At 44.2% G+C, this 24,412-nt stretch overlaps 4 protein-coding genes across 5 annotated transcripts; 2 read left to right on the forward strand and 2 right to left on the reverse strand.

Annotated features, from left to right (window-relative positions):
• The first annotated feature begins 816 nt into the window (after positions 1 to 816).
• Positions 817 to 1,595, forward strand: LOC120659844 (putative lipid-transfer protein DIR1). Its single transcript, XM_039938100.1, has one exon. The coding sequence runs from the start codon at positions 917 to 919 to the stop codon at positions 1,229 to 1,231; it is 315 nt and encodes a 104-aa protein (XP_039794034.1). The 5' UTR covers positions 817 to 916; the 3' UTR covers positions 1,232 to 1,595.
• Positions 1,596 to 6,501: 4,906 nt separating this feature from the next.
• LOC120659846 (protein TIC 22-like, chloroplastic) lies at positions 6,502 to 10,832 on the forward strand. Its single transcript, XM_039938102.1, has 7 exons — positions 6,502 to 7,083; positions 8,252 to 8,326; positions 9,065 to 9,124; positions 9,644 to 9,703; positions 9,944 to 10,024; positions 10,107 to 10,142; positions 10,471 to 10,832. Exons 1-7 carry the CDS (start codon positions 6,598 to 6,600, stop codon positions 10,561 to 10,563), a joined length of 891 nt encoding a protein of 296 aa, XP_039794036.1. The 5' UTR covers positions 6,502 to 6,597; the 3' UTR covers positions 10,564 to 10,832.
• Positions 10,833 to 11,024: 192 nt separating this feature from the next.
• Positions 11,025 to 12,235, reverse strand: LOC120659845 (acidic endochitinase-like). The gene has a single exon (XM_039938101.1). The coding sequence runs from the start codon at positions 12,054 to 12,056 to the stop codon at positions 11,163 to 11,165; it is 894 nt and encodes a 297-aa protein (XP_039794035.1). The 5' UTR covers positions 12,057 to 12,235; the 3' UTR covers positions 11,025 to 11,162.
• Positions 12,236 to 15,910: 3,675 nt separating this feature from the next.
• LOC120658739 lies at positions 15,911 to 19,360 on the reverse strand. 2 transcript variants are annotated; one of them, XM_039936954.1, is made up of 3 exons: positions 19,300 to 19,360; positions 16,275 to 18,365; positions 15,911 to 16,168 (listed from the first exon to the last, which is right to left on the reverse strand). In XM_039936954.1, exons 2-3 carry the CDS (start codon positions 18,327 to 18,329, stop codon positions 16,157 to 16,159), a joined length of 2,067 nt encoding a protein of 688 aa, XP_039792888.1. In that variant the 5' UTR covers positions 18,330 to 18,365; positions 19,300 to 19,360; the 3' UTR covers positions 15,911 to 16,156. The 2 variants fall into 2 exon arrangements, with proteins under 2 accessions (XP_039792888.1, XP_039792887.1); XM_039936953.1 differs by lacking the exon at positions 19,300 to 19,360 and having other exon boundaries at positions 16,035 to 16,168; positions 16,275 to 18,620.
• Between the last annotated feature and the right edge of the window lie 5,052 nt (positions 19,361 to 24,412).

Here is a 24,412-nt window from a genome sequence, read left to right on the forward strand (position 1 = left end):
ACGCGTTCACGGCATCGGCCTGCGAGGCGGCGCAAGCGCTCCTTCCGGCCTAGATCCGGCCGGTGGCCGTCCACCCCGATGTCGGCAGCGTGCTCGGCCGCAGGGAGCCACGGCGGCCTCCTGCGACCGGCGGGGCGTGGACGCGGAGGCCAGCCGGATGCCAATGCGGTGACGCCGGGCCTGCTTTTTTTTTGTTTTTTTAAATAGGTTTCTAGGGGCGTGTGGCTCCCTCACCCGCCCCTGGAAATGTAGTTGTAGGGATTGGTGAGGGGAGGACCCGCCCATGCAAATGTATTTTTAGGGGCGAGTAACGTACCGGCCCGTGCAAACAACTATTTTTAACTACGAAAAGCAGGGGTGGGTGAGGCATCCGCCCCTAATAGTGCATTTTTACCCGTCCCTACAAACCGTTTTATGTAATAGTGAAAGCACATTTTGGTCCCCGACCCAACGGCGGCCGGGACAAATGTGCCGGATCAAAGGCCTGTTCTGTAGTAGTGTTTGAATTAAGTGGATATTGATGTTCATATTGCGAAGATAGATTGGATAGTGTGATAGAGAAGAAGGCAGGATAACTATGTTGCGGTAGGTGGATGTTTCATGCATATGTTCCACGCACTTTGCCAAACCAATTGAACATTTTAACTTGTTTTGTTTAGTATTTTTGCCTACTACAAAAGCAATTTATGCCACCTCAAAAAATATCACTGAAATATATACAAGAGATCATTCTCGCCGAAAGAAACAGTTGCAGCTATAAAAGTGCCCGAGTGCACCATGTCCGACACGGTGCTCCGATCCTATAAATAGGACCTCACACCAAGCTCTCTCCTCGCACCAGCTCAAGCAAAACACAGAGCCGCACAATCAAAATCAAAATCACACCAGCTCTAGCAGCTACAGAACATTAGATCCGATGGCAAAAGCACAGGCACTAGCTGCACTGCTCCTTGCCATGGTAGTGGCGCTCGCCGCAATGGAGGGCGCCCACGCCATCTGCGGCATGGCGAACGAGGACTTCAAGCTGTGCCAGGCCGCGGCGTCCGTGAATGACCCGACCGACAGCCCGTCGGCGGAGTGCTGCGCCGCGCTGGGTAAGGCCGACCTGGGGTGCATCTGCCGCTACCGGGGCGTCGCCGGCATCTGGATGAGGATCTACCACATCGACCCCAGCCGCGCCATGGCGCTGCCGGGCAAGTGCGGCCTCACCATGCCCAGCAACTGCTCGTGATCGATGAGCTGCGGCATGAATCACAAGTTCATGAAACCGGGCACAAGTTGTGCATCCCGGCAGTACCAGTATGGCTAACTAATAAATAAGTGGAGCACATGAAAAGAACTTGTGCTCCATGATGGCTTGATCTAATTTTTGTGTGAGTGGTCGTATTATTGTGCGTGTGTGTGTGCTGAAAGCTCAATATATGTGCTCGTTTCAGCTTATCAGATTGATCCAAGCAATAGTGTCGTCTGTAAGCTGTTGTCATGATCAGTATGACAGTATTGTTAGTGTGTGTCGACAGTGTCAACGTCGGTAACTTTGTATCTATAGTGTCAGCGCACAAAATGAAAATATATAAGAGCTTGTTCTTGTCATAGATCTGGGTTAAGCGTGGCTCTAGAAGTAATGCACTGTTTAGTTCTCAAACTTTTTCTTACAGTACTCATCACATCGAATCTTCGAACACATACATGGAGCATTAAATACAGTTGAAAAAAAACTAATTACACAGTTCAACTGATTGGCACGAGACGAATCTTTTAAGCCTAATTAATTAGTTCATGATTGAACATTAATTACCAAATAACAACGAAAGTGCTACAGTACCCAGAATCCAAACTTTTTTCGCGAACTAAACACAACCTAAGCTACCATTCGTTCATTGTTTCTATGTACGATACTATTGTGTGCTCCAATAGAAATATGGGCAAAAGAATTGGAACCGTCATGACTGATCTGGGATTAAAGTTCATGTTGCAATCCTAGAACTCACCAATGTTGATCGCCAGTGGAGATGTCCCACGAGTACTGAAAAAATGGATAAAAAAACAAAAGTAGAGATGTCCATCAACCAAAATTTATCTCAGCAATATTCTGGTTCGATAATGAAAAGAAAGAAGTGTGATTCTTTTCTCCTAAGAAAAAAAGAAATAGATTGTAGAAGCCATCTGTACGCCATATACATCTAGAAGACATTATTCAGCTCTCAATCTGAAGAAAATAATTAAAATTATCTGCGCTTTCATCGTAGTAAATTGGTACTATTCTGTTATCTAATTAACCAATAGTTTGTGACGGGAACCATTGGTATTTCCCTACCTCTCAATGTTATAGTAATATTAATTGTTGTGAACTACTGTTCACAATTTTTTCCATGCTGAATTCTACGGAAAATTATTTAGGTTACATTTGATTGTTTCTTAACCCTTGCATACTATATTGTACTTCATTTATTTTAAAGATAATTTTAGGGACCATTTTCCTCAATAGACATATATATAAATTGACCAAATTTTATATGATAGTTTATATACCAAATTTTATTCTAACAACAAATTGGCCTAGACATTTAATTTGGTACTCAATAAAGACACAAGTTAGAACTGAACCGGCGCCTGGCCGCGCCTGCTAGAACTCTGCAAACTGAGTCACTTGCATGTTCCCATTCATCAGTTCATCCAATCTCTAAAAGTATATATGCAATCATGCAAGTTATCGTTCTTTTGCAATAAAAAGTAGATAGATGGAGAAGAAGAAAAATAAAGGGAAATCTCTCGCATGTTATGTCAGAAAAGAACAATTTTGTTGTTTATTTGGTGACCAAGGACGTACTGCACTTTGCGGCGTGGCATACTGGCATGCCATATAAGCTAGTGCGCAGGCATATACAGCAGCTGCCCAGGCACTATGGAGAGGTCGGCAGATTGTTTTCTGTTACTTTTTGTTTGCCTTTTGTTCATCAAGATATTCCTGCTACATGTGGCTGTCCCTATCCTTCAGCACAACAGACGACTGATGATCGGCAGCACACAATCTGCCATTCGCGTGGAGATCCAGCTCGAAACAATGGAGTGGTTGCCATCATAGTCATAGGGCTTCAATCTCCATGAATTCGTCAAGGAAAGCGGCCCAGACATTAGTGCATTCATGCATGTCTATGGTGCCATGGTGGAATTAGGTCGGCAGATGATTATATATGCTCCTTACCAGCATTAAGAAAAAAGTTCGCCTGTGTGTAGCTTAAGAGTGTGTGATAATGCCTCTATCTTGTTTTATTCTAGGTTTGTAGATAGTGTGAATTGGATATGGAGATCATGTAAGATATTATTAGCAAGCAGAAAAATTCCTGTCAGGTCCGTGTATGTGCTACTCATGATGGACAAGATAATTCTATTTTACAAATGCCGCAAAAATGCGTGAAACTTGTTTTGCACAAAGTATATATATCAGAAAGATTTGATCAAATCCACTCACAGGACACACTACATCATATTAATTGAGAACGTGTAAATCCGATAAAAGGGCAGGCTGGTGTATATTGCCACCACCCAATATCAACTACCACTACTGCTTTGCTTAATACTCCCCCCGTCCCAAATTATTATTCGTTTTGACCTTTCTAGGTGCATAGTTTTTGTTATGAATTGGCTAGGTGCATAGAAAAATCTATGTATCTATGAAAGTCAAAACAACTAATAATTTAGGACGAATGGGGTATATAATAAGATTCATAAATTGCTTTAATTAAGGCCCTATTTGGTCCAAGAATTAGCCATGGATTTGTGGAAATGCGGAATGGACTCAAATTCATTTTCGATGTTTAATTGCCATTTTTTATGGTTAATTGTCATTATTTTGTACGAATAACTCTTGAAGAATAGTCTCATCATCACAGTACTATAGTAACATTTGATTAAAGAGTTTGCTCCAAGAATTAGTCATTTGATTAATGAATTTGGTTTGATTCATTTCAGTCTGTTTTGGTTCAATTGGGATCAATCCCATGGGAGCTCTCGTTAACTACGGTGTAAATTATTATGACCGACCGTCATTACAGTTAAAGAAGCTTTCGAATACCGCTACCACCATTATTAGTTGATGTGAACATTGAAACTGCTCTTCTCTATCAACTCTGATAAATCAACATGCATAGGGACTGCTTGGGAGAGCACTCCTTGTAAATGCTTCTATGTGGAAATTGATTCTCTGAGATAACTGATCTTATGGTTGAAAATTAAGTTATTATCTTGAATAAACTCTGTGAAGGAAATCACTCCCATGAACTGACTCTAGGATTGCTCCACTGCAAAATGTTGTTCGGTACAGCTCCCCCTCTCGAGTCATTCTAGTAGCTACGTGCTTTGGGAATCTACCAAATAGGCCCTTAGATTTGGATTCCACAAATAAATTCTAAAACCAAGATATTAACAATTGCAGACTGTTGAATAAGAGCCCATTTCTAAATGGATTTGAATTTTTGCTATTAGAAATATGTAGGGTTATTAGTATATCTTGCCATAGAATATTAAATGAAGAATAGTAGACCCATTCCCATGCACCATTTCAAATGTTGCAAAAATAATAGTCAGCCCGACCTGTAAACAAAAGACAAGGGAGTCATTAATTAATGTATCAAGCTCCTCCACAATATAATATTTTTGTGTTTGTTCATGATTTATGGTGTTGGTCAAGATCCTTTATTGAAATAAAGTTGTTTTTTTTTCAAAATACTTCTCAACCTCCTTGGTGGATTCCACCTAAGATTTTTTTTTGCGGAAGGAAGGATGGTATTATAAATTCAGCACAGTACATCCCCAAATTACAAGGAAGACCCTAGCAAAAAGGACTTCAATGTAATTTTCCTTTTTGCTAGGATTCCACCTAAGAATTTGTTCACCTTAGCTTGTGAAGCTACTTCATCTATATTTATTTGATGGTCTTGTTTGATTTGAACTGATATAGAGACCGGTAGGCCATGGAAGAAATCTGATATAGGACAAGTTTATATCTTCTGTCCTATCAAAATTTTGATTATTCAAATTCATATTTAGAATAATATTTTAAAAAGCGCGGCTCCAGAAAAAGAGTCAATAAACTCCAATGTTACATCAAAAAAATTCTATCTTATAGAAGTTAAAACAAAATTTATTTGATGCATACATTAAATTTTGAATTAAACAACTATGTTTTTATAAAATAAAAGGCAACGAAAAAGATATAACATAGATTTCAAATACCAAGCATAAAAATCCAAGGAAACAATCTACTTTTGCTCCCTCATCTATCGCAATAGTCTGATTTCCATCCCTCAACCATGAAAACCGTTTGTTTTATCTGCCTCGGCGGTTTTACATTTTTTTCGTAGATTTTTTCTTCTCTCTTTTTTCAGTCAATTGAGGTAGCAAATATGGATACAAAATTATAAAAATTGGCATAATTGTAGAGGAGAGTATAGAGAATATAATTTTGCAACTTTCTGAAGCTGAAACTCAAACAAAACTGAAATACCAAATTTTGAAGTAAGAAAGAATTCAAATTTCATTGAATGTTTGAAATATTAATATGAGATCCATCTTTGACAAAATTTGAACTATGTGATACATATTAGAGTTGAATCATTAGAGAATTTTTGTTAGTATAGGTTCTATAGTAAAATTTTAAGTTTCTTAGGAATGGTCAAATTTGATCTTTTTTTAGTTATTTGCATATTTGATTTATACATATGCTGATTCTTAAGTATATTTTAAGCTATGTGAAAATAAATGAAAAGTATAAATTTTCTCAAATTGACCCTTTGTAATAAACGTTACTATAAAACCTATACACACAAAAATTTTCTAGTGATATAGCTCTAATATGTGTCACATAGTTCAAATTTTGTCAAAGATGGAGCTCATCTTGATGCCTAAAAAATTCAATAAATTTTGAATTCTTTCTTTCATTAGGTTTAAACTTTGCAAATTTTGACTCTTTGTGCTATCCTCAACCACTATGCCAATTTTAATAATTTTGAACCACATTTGCTGCCTTAATTGAATGAAAAAAGAGATACGAGAGAAAAATCTATGTAAAAAATATAAAGCCGCTTGTAAAACCACCGAGGGAGGTAAAACAAACGATTTTGATAGTTAGGGGAGGCTGGATACCCAGTTTTATAGTTGAGGGAGGCAAATTAGATTTTTACGATAGCTTGAGGGAGGTAAAGTACTCTTTTTTCCAAAATCCAAATAGAGTTCAAACTAGCGTAAAAGTCCTCTCTCTCTTTCTCCTCCGGATCAGCTACCTTTAAACTCCTCTCTATTATTTTTATTTGACCTCATAGATCCGGTTCTTCATCAAAATTTGTAAATTATATCACTGTTTCTCTCTTGGAAAATTACATTATGAAATTTCGATTAAGTTTGGGCCTCGCTTGGGCCCTCAGGCACAACGTACGTTGCCTGGAACAAATGGCCCAACTTATCCTCTTGAATTGAGCCCATGAATGAAATCTCACCCGAAAACCCTTGCGCTCGTCGTCTTCTTCCTCGTCCAGCCGGCGCTGCCCAGTGCCCACCGTGTTTGCTTGCTCTCCGCTGCAGTCTCCCACCGCCGTCGACATGCCTTCCCATTTCCAGTTCCCATGGCTCAAGAACCCCACCACCACCACCACAGCCGCCGGCTCCTCCAACCCCGACGCCAGCCCTAGCCCTAGCCCCAGCATCCCAAATCCCTTCCTCCCCATCCAAGCCCACTTCACCTCATTCCTCTCCTCCCTCCCCCGGGCCCTCCCGCCGCCGCCGCCCTGGGCCCGGATCCCTTCCCCCTCCCCTTCCCCGTCCCGGGCCTCGGCCACGCCCCTACCGTCCGCCGAGATCGAGGAGCGGCTCGCCGGGGTGCCCGTGTACGCGCTCGCCAACGCCGCCCATGAGATCGTGCTCGTGTCGTCCGCCCGCGCGGAAGGGCAGCACGGGGGCGTGGGCGCGAGGCCGCCGCCGGCGCTCGGGCTGCTGTGCTTCCGGAAGGAGGACGCCGACGCGCTGCTGGAGCAGATGGAGGGCGACATGCGCGCCGGCTCCAGCGTCGTGCCCGTCGCGCTGAACAAGGTCCGATTGCTGTTATCTTCTTTGTTTTTTAATGCATTTCACTTCCATGTTTGGAATGCCATGTGAATCAGGTTCTCTCAGCCTCCACTGATTAGGTAATCATTTTATTTTGGTTGGTGTAATCATGTTTCACATAAAACCATGCGCCCTGAAATTACTCGACGGAATTCCTGAACGCGACCATGTAGCCTCAGTCGTGTCTTCGGGCACATGTTAAGTTATGATTTGCCCATTATCTCTTTTGTTCTTGCATTTAGAGATCTTGGGTCATTTGATTGTGTGCTTCTGTATGACATGGCACTTATCTCCTGAAAGCACCTATGTCACGAGTCCTGTGTCTCTGGTGAGGGTTCCATGATAATAGTCTTATCTTGTCTGGTTAGAAGTCGCTTGATGAAATATCCGGGAGTTTACTCTCAATTCTCAAACAAGTTGCACATTCATGGCTCATGAATTCAAGGTTTTAAAAAACGCTAGACAGACGGTAGGCGAATGCTTGCCTATGGTTTAGAGTTTTTTGTGATTAAACGTAGATTGAACATGATTAAATGTGTGTTGTGATTAAACGACACTGTGATTAAACACAACGCTTGGCCACCGTTCAGCGTTTAATCAAGATTAAACGACGTTTAAAAACGTTTTTTAAAACACTGCATGAATTATTTCTTCTGTAAGATGCTTATAGAGGAGTTGATGGACTTCGTTTTAGTTGCTCACATATTTGTAAGATGAGGTTGCGGGTTACACATAATACGGAGTCTTTCTTTTATCTGATTTCAAAAATACTTTAGTATAACAAAGTCAATGGCTGAGCTGTCCATGAGCCCAGTGTACTTGTGGTGCTTTAATGTTACAATTAGTTGTAGAGCTTTATAGGTCATGCATCCACAATGTTGGTAAAGAAGAAGAGCTCGAGAAGTTGTCTAAGCTTTAAATTCACTGAACTGCACTTATCTTCTATCAAGGTCTCTTATGCCTTTAATCATGCATAACCAGTGGCTGGTGTTGCACATCTTCTGCTCCCAACAATAAGTGCTTTGAAACTAATAGCTATTTTTTCCTTGCTAGTGCTACAAATTTCTTGAGAGGATACATCTTCACTTTTCGTCTTGATACTTCATTTTTTTCGCATTTCTTCTCCTAAACTGAATACGCCTTTTGTTTTCAGGTTATCCAACTAAAGTCTGATGGTGTGGCGTTTAGACTCCTTCCTGATTCATCTCAGGTGGCAAATGCAATTAAGGTGACAGTCCTTTGTTCAATTATACTGCCTCTTGCTTATACTGCAAATTTTTTGTTGCATGAAATAGCTAACCTACAACTTTAAAAATAGACATGAGCTATATTGATGATAAATCGTACTCGACTGCTTGTTCCTGCAAATTTCTGTGTAATGTATATACAGTATGATTTTTTCCCCTCGAACGTGCAAGAGCTGCACATCATTATATTAGGAACAAGTGCTATGTGATTCAGAGGCTTATCCATGAAAATGGATAGTTCACCTGTGCTTTCTTGGATGGCTCAGGTACAATGTCTTAAAGGGAAGTAGTTTAGCAGATATCAGCAGCGAAGTTGAGATGACTGACATATTTTGTCATTCATATATTGTACTACCACGACAGGTCTTTTTGTCGTAGCATTTGTAGTTAATCTCTTTCTAACAAAATCACGAATCCTTTTGCCCGCCAAAATTTTCATTTCCTCAATGGGTGGCCTAGTAATCCAGTAGAGCATTAGGTGAGGTACAATTTAGTGCCAACGGTGTAGTGGGTTTTGATTACAGCTCCTGTTCTGATGATTCAACATTTTGAGGACATCCTACATAAAAAGTTTGCATTGTACCTAATAATCCAGCAGAGCCTTAGGTGATGTACAATTCAGTGCCAATGGTTTAGTGGGTTATGATTGCAGCTCCTGTTCTGATGATTCAACATTTTGATGACCTCCTACATAAAAAGTTTTCATTGTTCCTTCGCAGTTGATGCAAGATGAAGGGCTGTATGCCAGAGAGGGATTTCCAGGAGTTCCAGTTTTTCAGGTTTGAATAACTTCACCTAATTTGCAATAATATTTGATTCTATCATGCAGTTAAAAGAATTGGAAGTAGTATTGACCTGGAGAAAACAATTCTGGACTAACTTTATACTCTCTCTATCTGCAGTTACAGTAGCATGTAGTGTACAAAGGAAGATATTAACTTTTATACTGGAGATATGAAAAACATAATTTAATTACTTTGGGGGGGGGGCTTTTATAAACAATTAAGTTAATAATGAGCCCAAACAATTAAGTTAATAATGAGCCCATGGTCAACTAAATCAATGTCTTCTGTGGACATACGAGTTTTCAATTCCTTGGTTACTTTGGAGGTCACAAGCCCCTCTGATCACATTGCCTCTTTTTTTTTTTGCTTTGATTCTTGTTCTTTTGAAATTATCTATAAGAGCGATTGTTGCATTGATCAGCTCTCTTTAACTTGCTCCTAATCTCAATGTTACTGATTAATATGTTTCTTTACCTTTGGCATTCCTTCAAATATTTGTGCATGGCTTATTAGTCAAGGAGCTTGGTCCTGATGAGTGACAACAAGAGATATCGTCCAGTTTTCTTCAGAAAGGTAGGACACCTCTTTGTTTCATAGGCTAGCTTTTGATCTTTTCAACCTATCTCACGTATTTGGTCCCTGTATGTGAGATAGGAGTTGTATGGGGACTTTTATTCTCTCTCTATTGCAATGAAGCGCAGCTCTCCTGCATTTTCAAAAAAAAATCTCTTTGTTTCTTTACTCTCTTGAACATTTACCTATCACCCTGTTCTGAACTTCTGATATTGAATTTCTTCTCTAACATATATTTAGGAGGACTTGGATAACTCGCTGTACCGGACCTCTCGCGATCAGCAAAAACCTAATCCTGCTGTTAGGCTTGGGGACACTCAGGTAGTACATTGTTTGTTATCTTATTTGCCAAAGTGGCAGACCTGAAAACTGAAATTGTATATTGGCGCACTCTACTTTTCAGGTTTCTTCTTTGGAAGATATCATCAAATCTATGAAGGTATGCTAAGCTCACTAAGACATAATTTAAGTTTGAGTTTCTCATATTCCGTACATATCAAAATCTGTTTATGCTAGCCTTCAAACTAGTTTAATTCCCCACCACTTATCACTATTCAGACTCATTCTGCTCCTGAATTTTGTATAAAATAATTCTGTATTATTTGCTTGTCCTTGGCACATTACACATTTGCGCACCTTTGTAGTTTGTATGTCATTGTGTACAGAAGCAGTATATATTTTGTGAATTAAGATTGATTTCTTAACCATTAGTTGCTGTATTCTATTTACTTCCCTGCAATCCTACTAAAATTTAAGGCATATTGCAGGATAGCTCCTCCTCAAAATGGGATGACGTTGTGTTTATTCCTCCTGGATTTGACCTTGCTACTGGGTCGAAGCCATCACACCTCAACAAGTAGATGCTTCTGTAGAATGTTGTTAGCAATGCTATCCTTAGGCAGGCGACAATATATTTGACAGTCTGGACACTTTGATAGAAATAGAATGTATATACATGTCTTGGACAAATTATGTGATTTTGTACACCCAACTTGCACTACTGTTAATTTCTGTGTTAGTTGTATGTAGTATGCTGTTAGTCAGCAGGAAACTGAAATAGAATATAGATAGCATGCAATTCTGTTATGCTATTTTGATATGATTTAAATCCTGAAGTCTTAAGATATTATCTTGGTCTGAGCCCCTATTTATTTAACGTGTATCATAAGTATTTCTAATAAGGAGTTCTCTAGGCAGCGACTTGCTCTCATTTTTTCACATTAGCATTGATGCCATCTATGAAAGCCAACAGCCTCCACTTCAAATAAATAAACTACAACACAGTTCTTGAAGACAGAAGAATGCATGTATATAGCAGGTCCAATCCAATCCTCAAATAATAATTATTGCAAATACACACAGTTATTCACAATCACACAGCTACTCACAAAGCATAGGATGAAATGCCCACACAGCACAAGAATCACACACGAACTCATTACACCAGAGGCAACCCCATTTAAACATCATTCTTGACTGAGGAACTGTAACCATCTTGGTCATCATAGTACTTGGACCACAGCATGATCCCACCATATTTCCCAGAGCTCTTGATCAATGGTAGAACCTGAGACTTCAGATCATCAGCTGGTATAAACCCGCTTCCAGCTGCCTGTGGTGAAGCAGGCAGGCCAAGAAAGATCTGCTTTGCCGGAATCGACAACCACTGCTTCCATGCATCTGCAAGATCCGTGGTGCTGCCTGAGCTGTACTGGCAGGGTGGGTTGTTATAGAACTGCACCCAGACGTAGTCAAACAGGCCAGTGTTGAGGGCACCACCCATCCAGGCATCAGGGAACGGGCACTGAGGCGCAGCAGTCAGGTACACCCTCCTGCCGGAGTTGCTGTACACTTTCAGGTACCTTGCAAGATCATCCCAGTGCTGGTTGGTGCCGCCCTCGATGTCGAAGTCTATGCCGTCAAGAACTGCATCACCCAGGGGACGAGATGAGGAATGCCCACCTAAGAAGTTGTTCCACAGGTATGTGGCTACATCCTTGGCATCCGCAGCTGATGTAAGGTAGTAGCTGCCTGCACCGCCTCCAATTGATAGCATAACCTTCACACCGCTGCTCTGGCACGACTTGATGTCGGCGCTCAGACCGGTGCAGCCACCACTGGTCGGGTCACAGTGGCCTGCCAGGTTGAGCACTGGGGGCTGGCCATTGCCAAATGCTGCGAGGAAGGCTAAGTTGACGAACTTGTAGTTGCCGGTGGCGCAGGTGTCGGCCAGTGCGCCCTCGCCACCATTCTGACCCCAATATATGGAAATGCCGCCACCGTGTGACCCAACAATCTGGGCAGCAGCCACTGCTATGAGCAGCAGCTGCACCAGCGATGATCTGGTCGCCATGTCTGGAGCAGTGTTGCTTCCTGTTGTTTAGTGTTGTGCTTGCAGTTGTGGTGGTTTTGCTGTGTGTTGTGAGATTGGGGGGTGCAAGGGCTTTCTTTTATATTGGACGGATTGGAAGTGTGAAACTGGTTACCTGAATCATTGCTGCTATTTTTTATGTTCCTGCGTGACTTTTAGGGCAGTCTGGAGTGGTATTTTCTCTTGATCAAGACCAGCGAACACATCTGAAAGCAAGCAACTTCAGACTAACGTGAACGTTACGCCGTTATGCTGATTCGACCGTGTTTGAAACACGCTATATGTGAAATCGTTCTGTATAGAACCAACGAAATTTTTGTATGATGAATTTCTCAATCGGATAAATTTGTATTGCCTCCGTCCGTTAGAATTCACAGATCTGGCTTGAGCTTTCAGCTCAGGATTAACGTACGTCGACGGCCGGAGTCCTGATCTGTATTGGGGGTTTCCCAAGAGTTGATTTGATTATACGTGGACAGAAGGCCGTGCATGCAAGGCACCTTACTATATATAAACTACAAAGAGTATAAAAAATACACTGCAGTTGTCTCCAGTTGAGAAGTACAAAGTCAGATCAGGTTCACGGTATAAACCGTACAACGTGTCAAAAACTTAGATAGAAAGCGTCCAATTTTGAGCATAAATGCATAGTATGACAGCCAAAGTTTGGGCTATCAAACAATGCAAGGTATATTGGATGTTCATTTGCCGGCTTCAATTCTTAAGGCCTTTACCAGATTTATGAACATTTTCAAAATATCACGAAATCGTTACGCCATATGTTTTTTGCATACGTTCTTATCAAAATTGGAAAAGCAGGCTGCTGAGTCCATTCTAGGATTTTTTTTAAAAAAAAAATGAATTTTCAGTATTTCTTAAGGACGTGAAATGAGAGAACAAACAAGGAGGATTAAGATGGAATTCTCAGCACCGTTAAAGAGAGAATCCGATTGCAGCCCAGCCCAAGCTAAGCTAGCCGAATGTGCACCATCTATCAGTGGACGGACCCTTTACATTCTGATAGGTGGCCTCAAATGAGCCCACGTCTCAACTGATACATTTCCTCATTTGAAGTAGAGCCATCAACAGAGCGACACTTTCCCCTTTCCCTGCTACAGTCCAGAGCGAGGCGACAGGGCGAAATCGCTGGTCCGCCGTCGTGCTCGCCGGCTCCCTGCCTCCGATGGCCGCTCCGGCGCCAGTGGAAGTGGGGATCCGGCGAACCAACGCGCGGATCCACTTGTATAGCTTAATACCTAGTTTTTAGGTTTACAGCTTCCATATCCACGACGTCTCCATGGCGTTGGGTGGTTCCTTTTGCCAGAGGAGGGAGTGGATGACATGTGGGCCCCAATCCACATCAGCGCTGAGGTAGCAAAGAAGTGTCAAAACCAGTGTCCACGTCATCAATATACCACTTAAAACCGTCCTAGGTGCCAAGTTTAACTGGTTCGCGGAGTTGAGGTGCCCGGTTTGGCCGAAACAATAGTTGGGGGCTAAACCTGGACAAACGCAAGAGTTGAGGGGCCAAAAGTGGACTTATTCCATATGTATATGATAATAGCAAGCTTCAAGATAGAAGAGATGGCAATGTTTCAAAAAGATAATTGGCAAAAAGAATTATAAGACAAGGATTTGTTATTACCTGATGATTGTTTCCTAAATGGTTGCATTCAGGATACTATTGCATCCGATCTTGATTAAGAAAGCAGATGGGGTGCTGCACGCGTTGTTCCACGCTTGTATATATAGCAGCAAAGATCTTATTCGTTGGATCGCATGCATTCCTTGCAGCAAGAGCAAAGAGCAAAGAGCAAGGAGCAAAGAGCGAAGAACAAAGAGCAAAGAGATGATTCTTGCAAGCTTTATTAACTTGATTTAATCACTGTAAAGCAAAAAAATTGTGGGCCAGCATGCCGTGTCCCTTTTATATAAGCGTTTCTTGAAGTGAAGATGCCATTTCTTTTTGTCACATGACTGGTCCAATTTTTTTTTTATTTACACATGACTAGTCCACTTGATCCACCTGTTGTGATTCTGAAGGCACCACCCTTCTGTCTTTTGGTTAATCCGCAATAATGTACACCATGTCGCCTGGCACGCACTACTACAGAAAACATTTTCACAATAGCATTTTCACTGCTGTTTCGTTAAAAAATCGCTTGCGATAAGTTTCATGAGACCTCATGAGTTTCCATTATATTGTTTCTGTTTCATGCCCTGTTTTTTTTTCTAAATACCTATGCCTTTAGATGGTTTGAAAACTTCATTTCACTTTGGATGACAATTCTTGTGGTGATCAATTTTGCGAGGGTCTTTATGATGATGCTGATGAAGACGATGACCCATTTTTCGGCTGATGAACATGATGTTGCATTGATGTGAACGTGAGGGAGCACAAAAAGGGCAAGAAGCACTACTACAAAACAGGCCTTTGTTCCAGGCCATTTGTCCCGGCAATCTTTGGGCCCGGGACAATAGGTGGCTTTTGTCCCGGGTCCAACGGCTAGCCGGACTAGCGAGAGGACAGAGGTCTTTTGTCCCGGTTGGTGACACCAACCGAGACAAAAGAGAGGCCTTTTATCCCGGTTGGTGGATACAACCGGGACAAAAGGCTACGCGGGCCTTTTGTCCCGGTTGGAGACACCAACCGGGACAAAAAGCCCCCTTTTTGTCCCGGTTGGTGTCTCCAACCGGGACAAAAGCCTCTTCACGGACTGACTTCGATTGACATCCGTTTATTTATTTTCACCGCTCCTCTCTCTCCATCCCTTATCTCTTTCTTCTTCCCTCGGCATCTTCTCCCAGTGAACTAATTTCCTCCCCTCCCGCACTCACCCCTCCCACTCCTAGCTCCCTTCGATGCGCCCCTCCCCGGCGCGGGCAGGGCCTGGCGAGCCGCCGCACGGGCGCGGGCGGGGGCCGGCCAGCCGCCGCGCGGGCGCAGGCCGCCGCGCATGCAGGACGGCGAGCTGCCGCCGCTGCAGGCCGATGGGGATGGCGCGGACGGGTGCAGGCCGGCGGGCGCGCCGCCTTGGACGGGTGCAGGCCAGCAGCAGTCGTCCAGACCGGCAGCAGCAGCCTTGGACCGGCCAGCAGCCGTAGGCCGCCAAGAGACGACCAGACCGGCAGCAGCAGCCGCCCAGACCGGCGCGGGCTGGGGCTTGACGAGCCGCTGCCGCAGCGCGTGGCCAAGCGCAGGGGGCGGGGACTCCTGCCGCCGTGGGCCGGCGAGAGCAAGGACGGCGACGAACCGCGGGCTCTGTTGTTGATTTTCTTTGTTTGTGAATCTTTGTGATGTGAATCAATAATTTTAGATCTTGTGTTTTCTTGTGTGTGAGATAAGCATATTACTTGTGTGTTATGTGTTGTATGAAGTACTGATGCGTGATGTGTTATGAATTTTAGATCTTGATTCTGAGATTGCTTAGATCTTGATTTTGAAATTACAGTTTTGGATAAATTTTTTGATTTGGAGAACCGGCTTGCAAACGCGGAAGCGGGAGCTAGCTATCCGATTTTTTTTTGTTTGTGAAAAAAGACATTTGTCCCGGTTGAATAGCTGCCGGGACAAAAAAGACATTCACATTTGTCCCGGATGGATAGTCCCGGTTGAAAAACCGGGACAAAAAGTAGTTACCAACCGGGATAAAATAGCGATTCTGTAGTAGTGAAGGTCATTTTGTTGCCCGATCCATGTCAGATGTGGTGCCAGCTGGGCGTAAAATATGGGGAAGACAAAGTTTCAACATTTTAAGGTCGATATTATGAGAGCAAATATTCCATGTCTGCCAGCAGAATGGCATCGTGACATACAGCAGCAGAGTGGAGAAAAAAAGTGATTGACACTTTATTTTCTATCTGGCCGGTGATACACCTCGCGGACAGCATTCTGCGATTCACCGGATTCATGGAGGCCGTTCCAAACCAAAGCTCACATAGCATGCAAAAAAAAAAAAAGAAGAAGAAGAAGAAAGAAAACAGATACAAACCAGACAAAGGTCACACGCACAGCTGCAGGCAAGAAACAAATAGGGCATATACTACCACTGACAATTAACTGTCGCACGCCGTTGTTAGTGCTAGCTTATCTCCTGCATTGTTTTCAAAAAATAAACATATGTACAAATTCAGATGTGTCACAACATTTATAGAGAGAAGAAAGGTACGGTATATATGACTTAATAATAATTATATTACCGTATTTCTGTCGTCGATCTCGTGCTCTGGGCTGACCTCATGGGGATCGGCGACGTAGATCACCTTGAAATATCCGCCGCGCCCACCAGCTTGGCGTGGTGCAAGCTCCATCCGGTGCAGGGCGCAATCCCCGAGCTCGTGGCGGAGCATGAGGAGCCAGACGAAGGTGAGGAGCTCCCCACCTCTGGCCAGCTGGGCGGCGTGCTCCGCCGGCCGGGACTTGCCGGCGGTGTACAGGAGGAGCCGCACCCACATATCTCTCAGCTCCTCCAGCGTCTCCTTGCGCCGCTCGGCTGAAAGGCCCATGAACATTCTTCGTTCTCGGAGTTTATCGCTGACTTGACGCAGAATGGCATCCTTGCTGCCGCTGCCGCCACTCGACATAGATGGCAGGAATTTCTGACGCAGAAGCTCTAGAGCGTCTTCGGGGCTGCCAGTGGCTACCTGCAGCAGGGAAGCACTTGCAGAGTGTGCAACCACAAGGTACAACATGTAGTTGGAAAGCTTCCGGCAAGTGTCGGCCAAATCATCAGCGTCGTCGTCGTCCCCGCCGGCGGTGCCGGATGCTGCTGCTGATGATGCCGTTGCCGCCCTGTTGTTCAGGCAAACCTCTGTGATTAGATGCAACGTGCCTATAAAGTAAATGACATCCAAGGCCAACTCGGGTGCCGCCTGCGTCACGAACAGGCCGAGACGCCGCCACTGCCGCCGCGGCCGCCCACTTCTGATGCGATGAAGCTCCTGCACCAGACATGCTCTGATGTTGTCATCCACCGTCTCATGCTTGGAGTCCAGTAGCTTGCTCACCCAAAACAGCTTCTTCGCCTCTCCGACGCCCAAACATCTCGCCACCTTCCTTATCTTGCTCATCACGCGTTGGGATAGAGATAGACTCGCACCCGGCTCGTCGCAGCCCAGGTAGCTCAGGAAAGTGTACTGTCCCATGGTGTTTGACCACAGCGGCCTTGTCTCCTGCAACCCAAAACTACCACAGGAGAGAAGAGACCTGGACACACGAGCGAGACTATGGTGCTGTTTAGCCTCTAGCCACGCCCATGTCCAAGGTGACGCTACGAGCGTCGTTACCGCCGCACAGACTTCCAGAAGAAACCCTCCGTACAGCAGTGTGTAGGTGATGGCAAGGTCAGCTACTACTGTACCACCATATCCTCCTGCTTTGCTGCTGCTGCTAACGGTGAAGAGCACAAGGGCAACAATGGTGGACACCAGAGAGATGAAACGAAGTACAACACCAGTTGTTGTTCGGAGCAACCTAGTCTTGGTATACAGATCACTGTACATGACGCAGAATTCGACATCGAAGAGCTTAAAGAACTGGATGGGGTCGAGCCTATAGTCGCTAAGTTTCTTGTAATTCCCTTCTCCTGCCCAGCCGATGGTACGCCCTGCAAACATGTCTTTGGTGCCAGGAGCCCAGCGTAGCGCAAAGCAAATGTACCCCTCATACCCATCATCCTCCGCGTCCTTGGATGGAATCCACCATCGGCTTCTGGAACTGGGTTCCCTAACAAAAGCGTTGTCTACGTTTCCATACATGAGAGCCAGCGTCCTCTCTGCGTACTTGATGATCCCCGGAATGAACAGAAAGATGGCAACAAGGAGAAGCCACACGCTGTGCCAGATGCCTGACCTCCAAAACACGTACAGGGCTAGGGACACCTGAGCTAGCATGTTCAACATGTGCCTCAGCCACAGCTTGTTGTCCTCTAAGGAAAATGCAGTGATGGTGTCTTGCCCACCGAGATGGATGAGGAGGAACGGTGCCCAGAGGAAAGCTAGTGGGTGGTTCCTCCTCAGTGATCCGTTGTTGTTGTTGTCCATGTTTGCATCTTTTTGTCGTGAGAGGGACCCAAGGGCATAAATTGCTACCACATCTGCTCCCAGATATGCCCCCCAAATAGTGACTCTGAGCACTGCATTTCGGCTACACCGCCGAAGGCTGCCCGTAAAGAAGAGGAACACTTGTAGGACGAAGCTGAGGAGCACAAGAGACTGAATCTCCCACTCATTAATTAGTTGCCCAAAACTCTCCATTTTTGCTAGTTGGAATTCTATATATGGCGCAAACACCTAGTAAATATCAGTACATAGTATAATTCAGTCGACTTATTTTTTACAAAATACAAATTTCTTCTCCACATTCATTAACGTCATTTTTTCTAACAACAAGTTCTATAATAGTATTATGGATAATAGGATTAAGACAAATATTTATAAAAATTATACATCTAAACCATAAGTTCTTTCTTAATAAGATTTGTAAAATATACAGACAGAAGGGATTTTATGAGGTATGCTGCCATTATAGTGGCCATCTTATGCTTATGCTTTACACACACACACACACACACACACACACACACACACACACGCACACACACTGTAGATTGGAAAAATCTATCACTACGAATCACATTTTGGGTTCCAAAACCAGCAATTATTCCTTTAAAGTAGCTATTATTGAATGTTAGGTGGTGTAAATAAGTTCTCAAGCCAGCGTGAAAAAAAAGCAAAGATGACGAATCATGGGCTATGCTCCTACTGAGGACGACTGTTCACCGACAACAAAACCCTCTCTAAGGCAACGATAGCAAAGAATTGGCCCATGGAGCCTCAGGCCTTACCTACCGGCGATCCACAACCATGCATGGAAGAAGACTCATCCACACCATCTTTGGGTTAGTGGAAAGAGTAACTGAATTTGTTGGCGCCTAAGTTTAAGCTGAATTTTTGCAGGGTTGTACATCCTTATGTTTACTATTTATGCCCATAATTTTTTTGGGAAGCTCCAAATCATGTCAACATGCTTAAAATTTGAAATTTTTCTTAAATGGGGACAAGCGTCACCCTGGATATAGAAAATTCATGGAATGGTACCAACCCAGAAGACTGGAATAGATCATATATATGTATATGATAATAGCAAGCTTCAAGATAGAAGAGATGGCAATGTTTCAAAAAGATAATTGGCAAAAAGAATTATAAGACAAGGATTTGTTATTACCTGATGATTGTTTCCTAAATGGATGCATTCAGGATACTATTGCATCCGATCTTGATTAAGAAAGCAGATGGGGTGCTGCACGCGTTGTTCCACGCTTGTATATATAGCAGCAAAGATCTTATTCGTTGGATCGCATGCATTCCTTGCAGCAAGAGCAAAGAGCAAAGAGCAAGGAGCAAAGAGCAAAGAACAAAGAGCAAAGAGATGATTCTTAAAAGCTTTGTTAACTTGATTTAATCACTGTAAAGCAAAAAAATTGTGGGCCAGCATGCTGTGTCCCTTTTATATAAGCGTTTCTTGAAGTGAAGAGGCCATTTCTTTTTGTCACATGACTGGTCCAATTTTTTTTTATTTACACATGACTAGTCCACTTGATCCACCTGTTGTGATTCTGAAGGCACCACCCTTCTGTCTTTTGGTTAATCCGCAATAATGTACACCATGTCGCCTGGCACGCACTACTATAGAAAACATTTTCGCAATAGCATTTTCACTGCTGTTTCGTTAAAAAATCGCTTGCGATAAGTTTTCACCACCGGTTTGTAAGTAAGTGGACGTAATGGCTGTTGGAATCAGTGGTGAAAATGGTTATCACACCCCCAGCTCATCTCTCTAACCGGGGGTCAAAATCAAGAAGGTTTTTACCGCCAGTTCATAACCCGAGCCGGCGGTCATAATCATTTTCACCGCCGGTGCAATCCACGAACCGGCGGTGAAAACGAGAACAGTCCCCCTAATCTTCCTCAGCCCCTATTCTTCTTTCCCCAACTCCCACCATTGTTTCACCATTGTTGCGGCCATTTTTTTTTATCAATTTGCTCATGGAGGCTCCTAATTTTTGAAGGATGCACATCACTCCCTTGTTTTAATGTTGGTAACTAGCAACCCATTCAATTTGTAGCTAGTTTCTTTGGCTACATTTTGTATTCTAGGATGAATGTGACCGAGAGGCTCTTTCTTCCCTTTTAGAGGGCTTTTTTCACCCAATTGATCATGGAGGCTCCCAAATTTTGAAGGTTTTGCACATCACCAATTTACTCTAAGGTTGGTATCTAGCCACTCATTTAATCTATAGCTTCTTTGCTTGGTTAGATTGTTTTCAATATTGATATGAATGTGACGGAGAGGCTCTTCCTTGATTTTTGATGGCATTTTTCACCAAATTGTTCATGGAGGTGTTGGTGTTTAGCTGCCAAGATCTCTGAGGGATACCCCGAGGAGATTGATTGTAGGCAGGGATTCGCCGAGATCAGAATGTGATGATGCAAGGAACACAAGAATTTAGACAGGTTCAGGCCGCCGGAGCGTAATACTCTACGTCCTGTGTGGTTGTTTGTATTCCCTTAGGATTGTTGATGATCGTGGGATCGTAGTCTATGCTTTGGAGGGGTCCCTGCCTGCCCTTATATAGTCTGGGGGGATAGAGTTATATGAAAAGTCCTAGCCAAGTACTACTAGAGTCCTACTCTATGACGATCGTGTAGTTTCTTTGTACATCAACTAATCCTACTGCTGTACGAGTAGTTACAGTATGGTAAGGTACATCCATGCACTATCCCTTACTCTAGAATATTCCACGCCTGTGAGCAGTCCCGCTGCCCTGGGTCTGACAAGCCCCCGAGCTCTTCGTAGTCGAGTCCCGCAGGCGTCAAGTACTTCTGAAGACGTTGTCGAGTGCTTCGAATGCTTCTGGAGTACTTCGAGTTCACCAATGCTTCATTGAATGCTTCGAGTAGTCTTCCGAGTACTTCTTTGGTTGCGTTGAGGCTATGAGGTGCTCAAGCCCCGAATCTTCTTTTATATGGTGCGCGATGAACTCGCACTCTATATAAAGTAGCCCCCGAGCCTTAGGTTGAATCGCAGAATCAAGCTGAGGGTCAAATCAGCATTAAAAAATCTTCCAAACCTTCATCGTGATACTCGAGTACTTTTGAAAAAATGTGCGATGTATGACACATATCCCATAGCCCCCGAGCCTTGAATCTAAATCTTCAAGATTTGGAATTAAGGATCCAAGACTGTGGCATATTTCGTTAGGATGGTAAATTTGGGATAATTGAAATAAATCCCTGAATAACCTCTCAAGATAGATCTGAGCTGGTGTGTCTCTTCGTTTTCAGATATTAACGAAAATGCCCTTAGCTAGGCTATTTAACCGAGTGAGAAGACCTAGGGTTTCACCTTCGCATTTTCTCAGCCGCCATTTTCTTTACTTCTTCACCTCCAAGCCCACTTAGGCACCAACCCCCGAGCATACTCGACGATTTTGACTTTCTCATCCGCAACCATGCTGCCGAAGAAACTGGCCAGCATAGTCAAGGTCCAGGCTGCAGATTCGACCATGCAGGAGGGGTGGAGAGCTAGTAAGTGTACTGATTTCCATCTCGCTGGTCTTGAGAAGGAACATCTGTTGCAGCCACGTGAAGTAATTCACTGGCGTAGGGCTTTAGGTAGCATCGTTCCCCGGGAGGAGCCGAATGAGACTGTGTTGTTCCAAGCTTTTCGTTGTTCGTGGATTAGGGATCCCTACTTGTGATTTTTTCCGCGGCCTCCTCTTCCACTGGGGTATTCAAGCACACCACTTGACCCCAAACTCTGTTTTGCACATCTCCATCTTTGTTCATCTTTGTGAGGTGTACCTAGGAATCGAGCCCCATTTTGATTTGTTCCAACATCTTTTCCATCTGAAACCCCAACCTAGCGCCACCATAGTAGATGTGGTAGGGGGTGCAGGACTGCAATTGCGGCAAGGGCTAGGGGCAAAGTACATTCCGTATAAGATGTCCTCGAAAGTAATTGATTGGAAGGATTTTTGGTTCTATGTCGAGAACCAGCCACCTGCACTCCCTGCTCGCACCTCTGGGCCACTAGTTCCGAAGCCCAGTTGGAACACAAAGGGAGAAGATCTTGTCAAAATCCATGATCTGTTGGAGAAGATAGAGTTTCTGAGGACGAAGAAAAAGTTGACTGGAGCGTCCGTTGTGACGAATTGGATGGTTCGACGGATCCAACCGCTGCAACACCGAGCAAATTTCGGATTCAAGTACAGTGGAGATGATGATCTCTCTCGCTTTTCTTCCGAGAAAATAACCCAATCTGAAGCTCTGCGTCGAGTTAATCGAATACTCGACGGCGTGAATGAAGTGCCGATGTATGGAGCAGACTTCCGCTTGAATAAGCGGCCTCGTGATGTAGTGTAAAGTAGTCGACTAACTTGACCAACGAGTACTTTTATCTCCTCTAGATCTTAATTCAGAACTTGCTGTGCAGATAAATCCAAATGAGTTTCGGAGTAGAGCTCCCTTGCCCGAAGTTGTGCTAGCTGCACAACATAATCCAAGTCCGCATCGATCCATTTGCTGTTTGCTCCTGTTAACTGTGTGCTTTGGAATGATACTGACAACTATCCCTTCTGAAACTGTGACCGGTCCTGCAAGAGGAGATGACGAGGGGGACAGTCGAACGCATTCTGCTCATGACGATGACGTCGCGAGTAGCCCCCAGGCGGGATCACCGGAGACGAGCGGAAAGCCACGTCGACCGAGGCAGAAAGCGAGTAAATATTCGAGCAATCATATCTTCTTCTTTCGTGATCAAGTTCGTTATGATTCCACTCTTCTGTGTCTAGATCGCGACCGGACAAGCGTGGGCGCGACTTGTCTCCACCTCCAGTTGCGAGTCCCACTGCACCTGTGAGAGATGTGGTTGTATCTCCGTAAGCGATGGCAGTAGCGGCAGGTCCCACAGAAAAGGACTCGAGTACTTCAGCGATCATTGTGATCCCGAAAGTTCTAAAGCCCAAGAAACTGCCAGTCAGGCGGTCCACCAAGTAAGTAATATCTTATCTAATCTTCTGTAAATGGTTTGTAAACTTTGTAGCTGCTCTGATCATCAATGGATGTCATACGTGTGGACAGCAAAGCGGATGCTTTTGGCTTGGGTGTCCCTGACCAGGCTCCCAGCCTCCCACTGCTTCGGCCCCCGAGCCCAAGCTCACTGCGAGTGCATCATCAACGCTGAATCAACCCGCGACAGTTCCAAGTCCGGTTGACTCGACTGTTGATGTGAATCCCACTGACAAGGCGGGAGGTGAGGATAAGGCGGAAACACTCGCGGCACCATCTGGCGAGGGTGGATTTGCGGAAGGCAAGGATGTTCCATCAGGTTGGTCATATTCTCTGCAATTTTGCTGTTTTCCGAGGTTATGACTTCTCGAAGCGTATGCAGGCCCCGCAGCGGCTGAGGAAGAAAAGGCCACTGACACCACTGCTTCTTTGACAATCGTTCCCTCAAGCACTGGGGGGACGGTTCTTGAAGTGCATCCAGGAGACCCTGTCCTGTCGGCGGAAGGGACAAAATTGTATGAAAATAGAATTATGAAATGCCAGCAATTTCTCAATGTAAGTATCCTTTTATCGAGTACTTATCTCATCGAGTAGTATGTTGGGCTGACTGGATCCTTTTGTAGAGGAACTGGCCGAGCAAGCTGCCGTTCATGCCCGTGATCTGCAACAAGCTGGAGAAGGCCTGCGATTCTCCGTAGATCAGGAGCGATAGCTTCAGGAGATCGCGGGTCTTCGAGGAGGGTTTGACAGATCGAGGGTAGAGGGTTCGGAAAAGGTTAGTCTCCTGCAGAAAGAACTAGCAGATCTGCAGGAAAAACTGGAGGTCCTGCACAAGGAAAAGAAGTCTCTCGAGGAGAAGAACAGGCTTCTGAAGGAGAAGGCTCCCTTGTGATGGTCTTTCTATAGTTGAAAGTAGTCGCTTGCCTTCCCCTTCCGTTGCTTGAGTACTTATCTGAACGACCGAAACCGGCGACCAGAGGCGGCGGGGGTGGGTGAATGGGAATCGATCAAAATTTCTTCCGAAATTCAAACGGTCGGCCTATATCCCGAAAATCACCCAAGCCCTCAAGCGTTCTGGCCAAAGTCTGGAATAGCTATGGAAAAGCTAAACCAACACAAAAAGCCTCGAACGATCGAGCGAAACCACGAAGCAAATCGGAAGCGAATCGGAAAAATTGCAGAGCTGATCTGCCTGGACCGGTCTGACCGGTGCGCTGGACCGGTCTGACCGGTCTGACCAGTGGCACCCAGAAAACCCCTGAAAACTT

This window comes from Panicum virgatum, chromosome 2N, assembly GCF_016808335.1.
Source record: "Panicum virgatum strain AP13 chromosome 2N, P.virgatum_v5, whole genome shotgun sequence".
NCBI classification, from domain to species: domain Eukaryota; kingdom Viridiplantae; phylum Streptophyta; class Magnoliopsida; order Poales; family Poaceae; genus Panicum; species Panicum virgatum.